General features: G+C 40.0%; 1 protein-coding gene across 6 annotated transcripts in view; it reads left to right on the plus strand.

Annotated features, from left to right (window-relative positions):
- Positions 1-14,288, plus strand: part of PCDH15 (protocadherin related 15) — an 878,455-nt gene that overhangs the window by 778,455 nt on the left and 85,712 nt on the right. For all 6 annotated transcript variants that reach the window (XM_080401549.1, XM_080401544.1, XM_080401545.1 and 3 more), the window contains one exon: positions 11,243-11,458. In XM_080401549.1, the coding sequence (XP_080257675.1) occupies positions 11,243-11,458 (216 nt within the window). The remainder of the gene's footprint in view (positions 1-11,242; positions 11,459-14,288) is intronic.

Consider the following 14,288-nt stretch of genomic DNA (forward strand, 5'->3'; position numbering starts at 1 on the left):
GTTCCTTGTTATGTTCAGATACCAGATATGTCCAGTTTCAGCTTCCTGAAGTTTGCAACGTGTTCCTGGGCTGAGCATCAGAGGCCGGGAGGGAGACCATACTAACATGGCTGCACCAATCGAGAGCTCAGTCTGCTGAAACGCTGGGGCAGCTTTACAAGTGGGCAGGTCTTTTGGGGCACCATGGAGCTGTTTTAACATGGTGCTTCAACCCAGCTCCTGTTGTCTAGTCACTGTGGGTAGAATCACCATGGGAAAAGATCAATGGATGGGTGGATTAATTGCAGCAATAGGAATGGCTGCTATTTAGATATTGATATGGCTCCTGCAGTTAGATGTGATTTACAGGGTATGCCTGCTTTCATTTGCCATTACTGTAATTAAATTAGTTAAGCATAATCATCATAGTGGCAGGCACTTACCAGTAGTTAACGTTTAGTGGCAGTTTAGGCTAATATAATTTTTCCCTTTTATCAAATGGGAGATAGAAATGATGAGCCAAGAGAAGTTAGTTTGGAAGTACTAAATGGTACGTGGTTAACAGTGTAGACACTAAGGAGGTTCAAAAATTATTATCTGGGTAGAAATTCACTGTGTCTTTATTTTATAAAGAGAGTATGCCGGTTACATCAAGCAAGAGGTAAACGATATTTTAAGTTTTAAAAAATGTATCTGGTTTAAAAAGAAAAATAGTCTGAAATGTCAGAACAACATTGGTATTAATACCAAGAGGGGCTTGTATTGCAGGAAAGGACTAACAGCTGTGTTTATGCCCAGATCCTTACCTCCAGGCGATCCCTGCCACACCAAGATCCACAGGGGCTTCTTCCAGCAATTGTCCAGGCCAAGGCATGTATTAAGGTGCCCCCAGCTCTCTTCCTTGGCGTGCAGCTGTGTTTTCCCAGAGGAAAGCAGGGGTATGTGCAGAGCGGTTCCTGCTCAGGCTTTGCCCTGCCTTATTAGTGTCCTGATGACATTCCCTTTAGCTGTAGGCAGATCTCCAGCTTTGTCTCATTTTAGCATTTAATAAGTTACTCTCAACTACCTCTCTGTCTTTGTACGGTATTATTTACACATAAGAATGCCCCCATTTTTGATGAATGTAATTTATATAAAGATAAGACTACGAGCTTTATGGCCCAATGCAAATACTACAGCTTTCAAATAAAAAAATAAAAAACCCAAACACATTAAGTTCCTCTTTAACATATTTAATGATTTGCTGTAGTCATTAACTTTTAATATAGTAGCTTATATGAATCGGTCTTAGATGAATTTGTCAAATATACTCTGTGGCTTAATCAGAATTTCCCCTCTCCCATCAAAGCACAAGTCTTCCCCTCTTGAAAAACATTTTGTAAAGCACACGAGTCTTGGTGCTAATTATGCCATGCAGCCTGGTGAGCAGCACTGGGAGTAAGAAATAATACAACTGCCATGGGCCAAACAAACAAAATGCAGGAGAGAAGAAAACTAATACTGAGTACATAATCTTACACACAAACTGAGCTTAGAGACAAATAGGCCAATAAAATATTATATGAGCACTCATCATCAAAATGCTTACGTATGTGACTAAGACAAATACTATGGATTGCTTCTCCCAGCTCTGTAAGGTGCAGCTGTTTTTCTGGCGGCAGCAACCACTCTCTTGAAAATATTTATTTGAATATAAAATCCTTTTAGAATAGGATAATATGTTGTCTTGCTCTAGGTTTTTTAGAAAGATTACTATAAGTAGATAAAAAGGAATCTTGAGCTTAGAAGAATGCCAGAAATCATTATCAAAGTCACTTTTAATTAGAGTTAATTTGGTTAATGATATACCATATGAATTATTCTACATGAATATGATTGTTTTAAGGCCAGTGTCCTCTGAAAGCTGAAAAGTACTAATGTCTCTTGGAAAATAAATAAAGAACATATTTATTCAAATGGCACTTTTAAACCAATGTTTTAGTCCTTGCAATTTAAAGACCATGTTTATATGGCTAATAGCTCAGCAGGAGATGTGGAACTGTGTTAAAATACCATTTCTCTTGAAATGATGATTGAGTCTGATTATTGCATCTCAAATCTACAGGCAATTTCACACAGCCATCTTTTTAAGCCTACTTGTTTCCTCTAAAGCCTATCAAGATACACAATGCACAGATAAGATCTGTTGAGTCCAGGTTGGTGATTTGATGCAAGGCCAAAGGGCGGTCAGGAGCCATGGTGGGGAGGACAGCTGCAGTACATCTTGGTTGCTGCTTATTTGGGTTTCCCTTTCACTTGCAATGATTGTGTTGTGCCTGCAGTGGGGGAACAGCTAGAACAGAAGTCTGGATAATCACTTTAATTACAGTTCTGGTGGTGCTCAGAAAAAGGTTTCAGGTGTTGGACAGTCCTGATGGGGATTGGTGCTGTAATAACCTCTTATGCTTGCTCCCCTTTTCTGCAATTCTCATTTTTTTCACAGAATTTTCAACATATATGAGCCCATTTCCATGACTAAAGGCCTTTTTGTGCTTTTTGTTATGTGTATATTAATTTTAAACAGATGTAATACTCATAACTACTGATTTATGAATGTTGTGGTTTGAGATTTGTTTTGCATTTTGTTATATTAGAATTAGTTGTTTTTCTTTGCAACTGGTATTTCCATATAACTCCCAGTTTTCTCATCACAATTAGAACTAGACTTCCTTTAGCCACATACACAATATTTTCAATCTGCTCTATAAAAACAAAAACCAACATCAACACAATCTTTAGGGAAATTACTAGTAGGAATTGACTTTTCACTATAATGGTATGTTATTAGCCCTTTCTTTTTAAATGTTAGTTGCAGACTATTAATATTTCTCGTTTGTTGAAGTGCATTTAAACGAGGAAATATTTGAGGTCCTCATTCTAGTAAAGAAACTAAGAGGGCTTTTTTTCTGAATTACTCCTCAGTTTATAAAGGTATTTTTGTACCGAAAATGTTTGCAGAAAAGGAAGCTTGACAAAATAAATGCCAGTGAATCAGTCTCTGGAAGTGGCTGACCCTGTATTTGATAGAAATGGCTGTAATATGAAACCAGCGGAGAGGTTTGATAATGATAGTAGGAGCCACTGGAGTCTGAAATGCAGTTTCATCTTGAAGGAAACTTGGTTCTTACAGTATGGTTGATCACATCTTCATTTCAGACTTTTGCTGTGTTTTGCGCCTCTTTCTGATAGGCTTAGTAATAGAACTTCATCTTTGTTACTGTTTAAATATCTTAATATGCAGAACAGCAAAATAAAATAAAGCCATTTTATGCTTTTTTTACCTTAATGACATGCAAGAGAACAGCAATTACTCTTCACTTAACTGTAATCCTTGAAAGCAATCTATCATAGCAGTTGCCCAGTACCCTAAAGCAATTAGTAAAACAAATGTTTAAAAATCTGGGTAATGGCTGTGTGTTACATACAGAGAGAATACCAGGATTATTTTTTTGCCCAGACATATTCATCCATGTTAAATCTTCGGTTATTTTCTATTCATGCATATAACCTCTAGATTTATTTTGGTACTTCCTTTTTCTGTGGGATAACAAGTAAATCTTCAGAGTGGCAAGTTTCTATAAAAGTGAGATCCACCCCGAGGCACCTTGAGACAGCCTTCTGCTGTGAAAAACAAAGTGTTCCCTTCTCTAATTTTGCTTTTGTATGTACACAAGAGAACAACTTCTGTGTGAAAATAAACTGCTTTGCCAGCCACAATCTTTTATTATTTAAAATACAATTTATGAATCATAGAGTAATCTGTAGGGAGAAAACATACTTGGTAGAAGTGAAAATCTACTTTGAAGCCTATTTGCAGTTACAACAGCACACCCTGAAACGCGCATCTGCTGTAACATCTGGCCTCTGACAGGAAGCTGCTTGCCCTGCTAAGAATAATAATACAGTAATTCCAAGCACACAGGTGATTTACTTCAAAGAATGTATCTCTATAGAATATGTTAGCTTGCTAAACTTTTTACTATAAAAGCCAGTACTATTTTTTTCCTTTGGCAGCCTTCAGAAAAACTACTACTACCCTTTGTGATTTCTTTTCAAATGTAATATTAGATTATTTCAATTACTATGTCATTTTCCAGCATTTTTAAGACTGTTAGTCCTGCACATGCCTTCCAGAGTAAGGTACCTTCTACAGGGGCTGGAAGGGGGAAGTATACCTGGAGTGTTCACAATGCTGGGTCATTCCCATCCCATCCCATGGATCAACTGTGTGGTCTGCCCTCCCTCCCAGCACACACATGTAAACCTACTGTATTGAGCGCTAATTGCTATTGGTATAGCAGAAAATGCTATAAACCCAATGTTTCTCTCATGTTTTAACTCCAGCCAGCAACCAAGTTGCTCGCTCGCTTCCCCCACAATGGGATAGGGGAGAGGATCGGAAGAGTAAAAGTGAAAAAACTCATGGTTGAGATAAAGACAGTTTAACAGGTAAAGCAAAAGCCGCACACGCAAGCAAAGCAAACCAAGGAATTCATTCACCACTGCTCATGGGCAGGCAGGTGCTCAGCCATCCCCAGGAAAGCCGGGATCCATCACACGTAATGGTTATTTGGGAAGATAAACACCATAATGCCAAATGTCCCCTCTTCCTTCTTTCCCCAGCTTTATATACTCAGCATGATGTTTAATGGTATGGAATATCCCTTTGGCCAGTTCAGGCCAGCTGTCCTGGCTGTGTCCCCTCACCATTCCTTGTGCCCCTCCACCCTTCTCGCTGGCAGGGCCTGAGAAACAGAAAAGTCCTTGACTTGGTACAAAAGTTACCCAGCAACAACCAAAACCATCAGTGTGCTATCAACATTGTTCTTACATCAAATCCAAAACACAGCGCTGCACCAGTTATTAAGAAGAAAACTAAACCTATCCTCGCTGAAATCAGGACAGTTTCTGACGTTTTTTAAAATAGAAGCTTGGGAACACCTCTTACTCAACAATTTTCCCATGAGACAGCCTATCAAAATCAATCCATGTTTCCACACCTTGGGGTTTTTGTCACCATTGGAGGAAAAAGTTTACAATTCTCATTCACTTTTTTTTGTTACTACCTGTATTTCTCAGAAGTTTCCGTGGGGCTGGGGTTTAATTGGAGTAGGCCCATCAGTGATCAACAATATGCTTAGCAGAGTCCGTTCTTTTCCTCTTTGTGCACCTTTGCAAGTATGCCTAACAAATGATGCATTTAAGGCATGAATTAGGTAATCTTTGGTTCCATGCAGCATTCTTGAAAGGTGATTATTTTACATTTCTCAAGTCTGCAGATTTCTGCGGGGAATATCACAGTGTGAGGTATAGCTATGGCTGCACAGTCACAGCGTTACAGTAGGGCATTTATCCCCTCACCTAGAAAGACTTGTAAAAGCAATGCCATGTGGCATGATATTGTCACCAGAATTGTCAGTGGCTTCTTTGGGGTAAGCATTAAAATCTTCATTAACAGTAACTCCTGAAGCTATTGCATAATCATCAGACAGTTACAGTTTTTATCTTTATCAGCTGGAGCTAAATTCAAACTAGCTGCTTAGAGTTAAATGCAATTGTTAATTTTAAATGTTTTCCAGTCTCCCCAGCAGTCACCCTTAATCATGAGCCTGAGGATGCTAATAGGGCTTGTAAAATGAATGGGACTGGGCTGCTGGGTTTTTTTCTTCTTCCTAGCAGATGGCAGGTTCAATTGTTTCCAATCAGTTGCTGGCACAAAAAATAGCTTTTAGAGCAAGACCATTTTTGCCAGTAGGAATTTACAGATTGTTGAATATTTTTCAGCTCTGAAGCCACATCTGCCATTGTACTGTTTTAGAGGCGGTTTTGGTTTGTGATTGTATAGACACTTAAGCCAGTAAGTTTGTTGTAGCTATTGCGGTTTCCCTCTTTTTCCCCTGTATTTCTTCACTACAGTGCTCTTTTTCACAGCTACCTGTCTCTAGCACTTTCAAACTCATGGTCATCAGTTTGGTTTTGCCATAGTCTGCCTTGGAAATTTGTAGCTTTGCATCTCCTGGCATCTGCTTCTCAAACTTAACCTCCTTTACAGAGTTCTTTCCACCAAATTCTCAGCTGTGAGATATTTGGACAGCTTTTAGGGACAGCTGCTGTGTGAGGTGCTCACATGCAACCCAAGTCTTGTGTTAATTAATTACACCAGAACAACACATACTAAGACAAACTGTAACTGGTTACAGAGGCACCACTGAAGGGATCTCCATCACTCCTGGTTTTCAGCTCATTTATTTTCATCTCTTGTCTTCTAGACATGCAGCTTGGCTCAGCTCTAGTGAGTCCTTTATATTTCCATACTTGAGCTAATATTTTTTTCCCTCTCAGTCCTCCTAAAGGTGAAAACCAAACTAAACAGGAAGTACCCTTCTGCTTCCTCTCTGTTTTGAGGGAACAGATGTGTTAAAAGCACTTTTTGTTGGCAACAAAGCAGCTGTACAATTCATCCATTTGCTGCTGTGGTGCTGGGCTGAATTAGACATTGCTTCTCTGAGAGTGAACCCTGCACTGACAGTGTCTGTCTCTTGGCTGCCTCTGCAGTGCCAGGAATTTTAACGTTTCTAATAGCTTGCCACGAGTTGTGCTGGCAGTCCTTGTGGAGGGGATGTAGTTACCGAGATTGCTTGGCTTATTAATCTTTTTTCTCCAAGAGAGATAGCTGCCAATATAATTATAAAAAATAACTGTTAATGACTTTGCAGTAAATACCCTCAATACTAGGGCCTAAAGCAGCATATTTCAGGTGATACCTGGCTGGTGTAATGTGGTTTTGTGATGGGGTTAGGGAGCACCCTAACAATTGTGCCTCTTCCTCCATGGGAGAGGATGGGTAAGGGCTGGAGGCAGCGTGCAGTGATGCCGATGAAACTCCATTTGTGTGAGCATGCTTACGCTCAGTTACAGGAAGGTTGTATTTGGCCTGGTAATTCCTAAAATCATACATATTTATCAGTACTCAATCACAGCAGAGTTTAGGAGGCATCTATATTTCTTTCACATAACAAAAGGAAGATATACTGCTGTAATATTAAGATTAAGTATAGCTCTTTCTCTTCTTTGACAGTCATAATGCAACTCTTGAGATGTCGTATATCTCTTCCTAATAAAGTGTCAAAAATATTTACCTTCAGGACAAATTACGAGAATAGCAAACATCCTTACTCTGTACTAAAGGAGTTGGTACATTAATGTCAGCAGCTCACAAGCTCTCTCTGGTGGTCCTGCAAAGCTGAACGTTGCACTGGGTGGCAATTAGGTTTGATCAAAGGATAAAGAGTGGAGAAAGGGGGGCGGGGGAATAGAAACAGCAAAGTTAAAGTTAAAACATTTGGAATTGGAATCTGGTGATTTTTACGAGTTCCTCAGGCTGTTTTGCACCTGGCTTTGCTCATCTGTGTGTAGATGGTTTCTGGAATGGAAATAGCCTGAACTGTAGTGATACAGAGGCCATCGATTTCTCTGGAAAGTGCCATTTAGTTCTCAGAACTTCTGAAAATTAACTTGTAGCCTGTCTACCAGCTTTGGGCGTCTGAAATGTAGGCTTTTAGAGGCTGCATGCTTAAAATTTCAAAATGCCTCTTTCACTGGGAGTTTCATGCATAAACTCAGCTGCAAGACTTAGCGTACCGTTACTTCTAAGCAACTACAGTAGTGTTTTGACATTTGTTCAGAAAGCCTGACTTTATTTAATGTGTGTGCTTGCAATATCAAGATCCTAATTTGGATCCAAATTTTGTTTGTCCTTAGTTGCACACAGATACAAGTGTGAAATGCTGAAGGTGAAATTGACTTCTGTTGTTATTGAAACAAACTACTATTAAAAGTCTTATTTTTCTGTTCAGAAAGAATTTGCTGATATTAAAAAATATGATAGCCTTATGGCCCAGCTGAACCACTCTAATAAATTCATTTTAACAAAGAAATTGGCTTTTTATTGAAAGGGTGTAATGCTCATCCTGCATGGCAACTCCAGAGAGCCTTTGCCAGTTAGCTGGGCAGTTGCTGTAAATCCTGTCTCACTACAGTGCAGACCCCAAAGGAGCCAGATCAGATATTGCTCCCCTCCCTGATGCTATGTGCCTCACATCCCAAAGAACATGCCACATGGGGTTATAGGATTTTTTGGGTTTTTTTCCCCCCAGCTCCATTACCAACATGCAAAGCTGAGTGTGGATAGGTCAGTGGGTTTTTCCAGACTTGTCTTTTCTGTACTTGCCCATACTTAGATGCATGCACAGTGATTTGTTAGGTATGAGGCAAGGAAATTATTATTTAAAAAATTTAGCTGGTCTGCATCACCATGAAATAATTTTCAAAGAGGTTTCTTCCTTGTCTCTTGGGTGGCACATAGGCGGCCTTTTAGCTGGATTGCAAAATACTATTTTTTATGTATTCAAGTGTCTCCTGCTGTTTGTTTACTCAGAGCAATTTTAGTAGTAACAGTAATCACACGGAATCTTTTAGTTGTAATTTTAAGACTTCCTTTGCATTTAGTTAAAAACAGATACTTGAAAAGAAATACCTGATTTTTATATGTGTACAGGGTACCCATGCCCAGGTAGGAGCTGAGGGGTCTGTGGGAGGAGAGGCTGGGGCTGCCCCAGGCCAGGCACAGCCCCTTCCAATGGCTCCAGGGCCAGACACAGCTGAGGTGGTGTTTTAAGTTTTGTCTTTGTTTCTCACCATCCAAATATATTTTATGGCAGTAAATTAAACTAATTTTCTTCAAGTTTAGTCTGTTTTGTCTGTGATAGTGATCGATAAGTGAGCTCCCTGTCCTTATCTCAACCCGTGAACTTTTCCACCCTGTTGAGGAGGGGGTGAGAGAGTGGCTGGGTGGGCCTTGGGCAAGTGGCCAAGATCAGCCTGCCACGACATGCTAATTTAAGAACACATGAGGTCAAACTGTGGTGGGACTAAGATTCCGATATGGTCACTGAAGCTGTATTGCTGCAGGAATGAAGTTAACCTGTTGTGCAAATCAGGCATTTATGCACTTCTTAAAAGGGCTGACTTGAGCTCGGTGCTGAGTGCTCACATTTAGTTTTCAGCCCGTAATGACTGTTAGCACCTGCATATCAACCTGATTTTTAGGTACAGCCACTTTCTCGCTTCCTTGTGCCATATAGCTTGTTTTCACATATATTTGTTCCTTCAGCAATTTACTTGTCAAAGCTAAAGCCAAAAATGAGCCTAGTCCTGAAAATCCACCTGTCAAGCTCCCGTCTGCTGGTTTCGTGATGTTTTGGGGTTGTATTTACCCATGCCAGTTGGATAGCAGGAGTTCTGTGGAAAAGCTCACTGATATCTTTACCTTTTGACTGACAGAATAAGGTAAATTTCAGAAAGCTTTTAACCTTCCCCATCTTTCCTAAAAATGCTAATAAAGGGGTTTGAGATCACCCAAGAGGTAGTAACCTTGATTTTAAAAGCCTTATAAAAATGTTACAGAAGCAGAGAACACAAACACTTTAACACGTTTTATATTTATGCTTTTCGTAGCCAAGCCAGATAAAGCTTTGTCAATTTAGAGGAAAACAAAATATTTACCAAGGATGCAAGGACCATTTTAAACAGTTCTGTCTCTGTGATGAGTGGCAGCCAGGGTCATTGTGGGAGCTCATCTTTTGGGCAGCTCAGCAGGGCAGCAGTCTGCTATATGAAACATGTTTGCTACCTCTAGATAAACCAGCTCAGATATTATTGCTTAAGCGCTGTATAGTTATATCTATTCCATCTGGTCTGATAGCAGTTGGAGTAGCGTGGAAAGCACATACAGCTTTGAGTACCTAGATCGTTCATCTGTGTGGGTATCTCTTGATGGTGTGCAGTGCGATCACTGAGGTGCGTAGATTTGCTTGTTGCATCTCCTCACTGGTATTCCCTGAAAATTATCAGAAAATAAAGACAAAATAGGAGTTAGTAATTTACTAAGTTTCCACCTTACAGATCTTGTCCACTGCTGGTGAGGAAACAATTAATGATGATCAGCGGCTGTTTAGTGAAGGCTTAATGACCTTGCACAGATAATGCTTTTATAGGTGGCAGTGGCTTATCATGGTAAGCTATTCATGCAGCCATAAACCCTGACTAGATTGCGATGGTTTTGTTTTTAAGTCATGGTGAAGTGCAGATTTTACACAGACACCTGCATCTTTTTGAAGTTAAGGGTGTTTTTTCTACAACATTAGTTTAAGCTACAGGCTTAAGAAGTCATGCCAATATTTTGATAAAAGCCTACTAATAGATGCTGAAGTGTCCCAGATGCTGAGGCAGTGCCCAAGTCTAATGAGTGGGCAAATGTACAAGTGGTAATTAGCTACCATCTCGCTGACCCCTTCCATAATGGAGGACATGAAGGCATTATAAGGGTCCTCAGAAACACTCGTATCTGAATATGGGTACTACCTTTTGAACAGGAGTATCATTTGTACAAAGGAGCAGGTCTGGAGAAGCCATAACAGGGTTACGCAGGGTTGTCAGGCACAAGGCAGGTGACATAACATAGCTCAGAGGGCTGCCTCATTGCTGCCAGCACTGTGTCCTAATTCTGCAGCAGTTCAGCAATGGGAGAATGCCAGGGCAGCTTTGTGTCCTATGCTGGGTCTGTACATTGGATCCATTGTGCAGCATTTCAGGAATGCCACACAATCCTTTCTTCTTACTTTTTTTTTTTTAATAAAAAATTATGACATTACTCCAAAAATACATGCGCTCAACCAGTGAGAGTGCAGAATATCTCTAAGAAGAGGGAAGAAAGAGGGAAGACATTCATATTGTGTAAGTTTGTGAATGTGTTGCTGGTGGTTTTTTTCTTTAATATTTAATTGTCGACAAGAATTTGGCAGTGGATGTTTCTTAGAATTGAACTCTTCTTACCTGTTTAGTTTGTTGCAGACTTGAAAAGTCCATTTATATTTGTCGGGGGGGGTTGGGGTTTTTGGGTTTTTGTGGGTTTTTTTCTTTTTAGCAGTTTAGTGTGCCAACACAGGAGAAAGAAATTGCTGGAAAAGCAAAACTGTATGCAGCAAAGTTAAATGAACCATTTCAAGTAATAGAAATATCTGCTGTCTGTGATCTACTTTTTTAAATGTCAGAGTGGAAGAAATTTGCTGGACCAATATGTAATTTTATTTAAAGGACAAGGTTAATGATTCTTTGCATGCATGTTTACTTTATTTGCCTCTGCTTGTTTTCCTTTTCCTATTAGGCTGATGATAAAGACACTGGGAATTACAGTGCCATGCAATACAGACTCATCATTCCTCCAATCAAGGATGGTAAAGAAGGTTTTGTGATTGAAGCTTACACAGGGCTAATAAAAACTGCTATGCTGTTCAAAAATATGAGAAGATCCTATTTCAAGTTTCAGGTCATTGCAACTGACGATTATGGAAAAGGACTGAGTAGCAAAGCAGAAGTACTTGTAAGTATGAGCCAGGCATTATCTTTACAGAATAATTCCTGAGGAAATTCACACACTACACAAAGTTTTATTCCAGGCAGACCTATAGGATGGCCATAAACTGTGTGTACTTAATCTGTTTAAGTCACTGAAATAAAGCTTTTTCTTGTGCTCATGTCTCACAGGAGAGATACTGATCTCAGTTACCACACTAGACATGAGGTTCAGTATTTTATTGATTCAAGGGGCTATCATTTGGTTTAATTTAGATCCTAATTGTTTGCATTAAACATGGACCTAGGTTATGTTTTGGGTGCTTTGAACCCAGATGGTAGCAAAAAAAGTGCTGGTTTCATGCATTAGAAGTATCAAGCAAGTCAGATCTGTGTGGCTGGACACAAGCGTTTACAGATCATATCCACCTGTTCCGTAAGCCAGCAAGGTGCAGCCAGCTCCTGTATCGAAGCTGTGAAGCAGAGTTAGCATGGTAACCCCAGTAAATAAGCCAAGCTGCAAACTTGCTAACTTGGGCTGTATTCTGTTAACATGAATATGTAACTTGAGATCTGGTGTATCATGCTGTGGAGGCCAATATCTCAGCAGTCTGGAAAGGTAGAATTCAGGTGACTTACTGGGGAAAGCCAAGGTTGCCATGTCTTAGTTGGCTATGCCTTAGTTACTCATGCCCAGAAGGGAGACAGACACAAGGTATAATTTTGGGCTGAAACTGTACTTTCAAGTTTTCAGGGAAGCAACATTTCAAAACTGGTACCACCTTTAGGCCTTGAGCTTGGGGGTTTGTGCTGAGTGAAGGACATTGACTTGGTGCAGTCCCAGAAACTATCAAAGCTTAATTTCTTTAAAGCCTCTATAACTTGATGGATTGGATTAATATTAGCATAATGTCATAGGGATGAAGTGCATTATCTAGTTCATGGGAACACTGTCAAATGATACAGATGATAGCCATAATACTTGGTATATTGAGTTATGCAGGAATTCAGCAAATAAACATAATGTATGATGTCCTCATGCTTGACCTCCCAAAATGATAGGGCATTCTCATGCAATTTATGCAGTAATGGTATATTAAAATATAGCCAGAAGGTATCGACATTAAAATTAGAAAGTGAAGTATGTCTCATTAATTTATAGAGGTATCTTTAGGTTGTCTGAGTGAGTGATGATGAGCAGTACACTCTGTTTTTGAGGAAGGTGTGAAAGTTTAGAGTAGCTGTAGATACAATGACAGACTGACACCATTCCACCATGAAAGTTTGGGTTTGCACTCAGCATGATCCATACGTAAAGATCCTTTCTAACTAGACTAAGCTGTTCCTGGGCTTCATCATTTGATCAGAATTTGTCCTACTGTCACTGTGGTGTCAGGTTCTCACACCTGAGAGGTGTGAGGTGTTACTCCTTTCAATACAAGCTCAAGGAGTGCGCATAGATGAAGGAAATCAGTTTAATTACTCACATGCAAAAGAATAAGATGTGACAGAAGAAGATAGGCTTACACTGGGAGGAGGTCTAGGGAAAAGAAGTGTGGCAACACCAGAGGGGCAGTACTGGGAAGAACCTGATCAGAGCAAGGTATCCTCCAGAACTGGGGCCAGGAGGCTTCCTCAGAGCACTTGCACAGCTCTGTGAGCAGCAGAAGCTGCCAAATCCATTGGTAAAATGTCTTCATGCTGTAGGGGACCGTCAGAGTGAAGGATATCGGTCTGTTCCTGCTGACTGGGACTGGCAGGATGGCTCAAGTTCAGACATCTGTGGGTCTACAGTTTGGTTCCATGCGATGGAATTTCCCTTTTTATCTTCTGTGAGATAAAAGAAAGAAATAAGAAATGACGTTTTAAAGTAAGTTTGCTGTCAGTAAGCACTTAAAGGTATTAAGTAAGTGTGGATAGTGAACATTCACTATGATATGATCTTTAATCAAATGTTTCTTGGGGTTTGGAGGAGGGTCCCAAGGCCCCTTCCTCATTGAGCTGTCAGCATTAGCTACTCCCAGGAATCCATTGGTGCTCTACAACGATCAAGACTGTAGGCTCTGCCTTGTTTGCTTTCAAAAATTGTGAATACCTAGTGAATGAAGCATGGGATCAAAGCGATGTTGCTTACAGGCTAGTGGTTATCAACAATTATATGTTTTCCCTGCCTCAGCTGAAGACTTCCAGTTGGTTGTGCTGCTACTCTGATTTAACGTGGAACTTTCCTATTCCCAGCAATGTGTTCTTCAGCTACTTATGGACATGAGACATCTGAACATGCTGACTTCCAGCCCTATAGTTGAGGCTGGTGCCTGCTATTTAGGAGCAGAGCACCTGGGTGTATTTTTTTTCTCAGTAGACAGGAAGTAGCAAAAGCTTTTAAAGGAATGGTGGGTTGGGTGATAACTGTGCCCCAAAAACCTTGCAGAAAGCAGTGATGGTGGTGCCTCAGGAATAGCCTTGGCTTTCCCACACCTCCCACCTCTGCCCCAAGCATGCTTCTGTCTCTTCTCCAGTGGAAGGGAACGGTTTTTCCCAGCTTTTGTTACAATGTAATTAAATTTGGCTTAGTTCCTCAACTTAATGCTATTATTAATAATTGAAAAATGGAAGCCTTTACAAGTGTGGACAGAAAGCAAGTTAATGTTACTATAGTAGCTTTAACTTTTTATTGACTTATATTGAACACCCTATTCTACTATAGCTTGTTATGAGTGTGGGTTTATTTGTATTTTTGTATATGAACAAGTAGTTGTAATTGTATTACAATTATATCAAAAGAACTATTGCCTTTTTTTAAGTGTTACATTTATGCAGTAGTCAGTATGTAGGGGCACAGGGGTTGCTTGAATTGG

This window comes from Falco punctatus, assembly GCF_963210335.1.
Source record: "Falco punctatus genome assembly, chromosome: 9".
NCBI classification, from domain to species: domain Eukaryota; kingdom Metazoa; phylum Chordata; class Aves; order Falconiformes; family Falconidae; genus Falco; species Falco punctatus.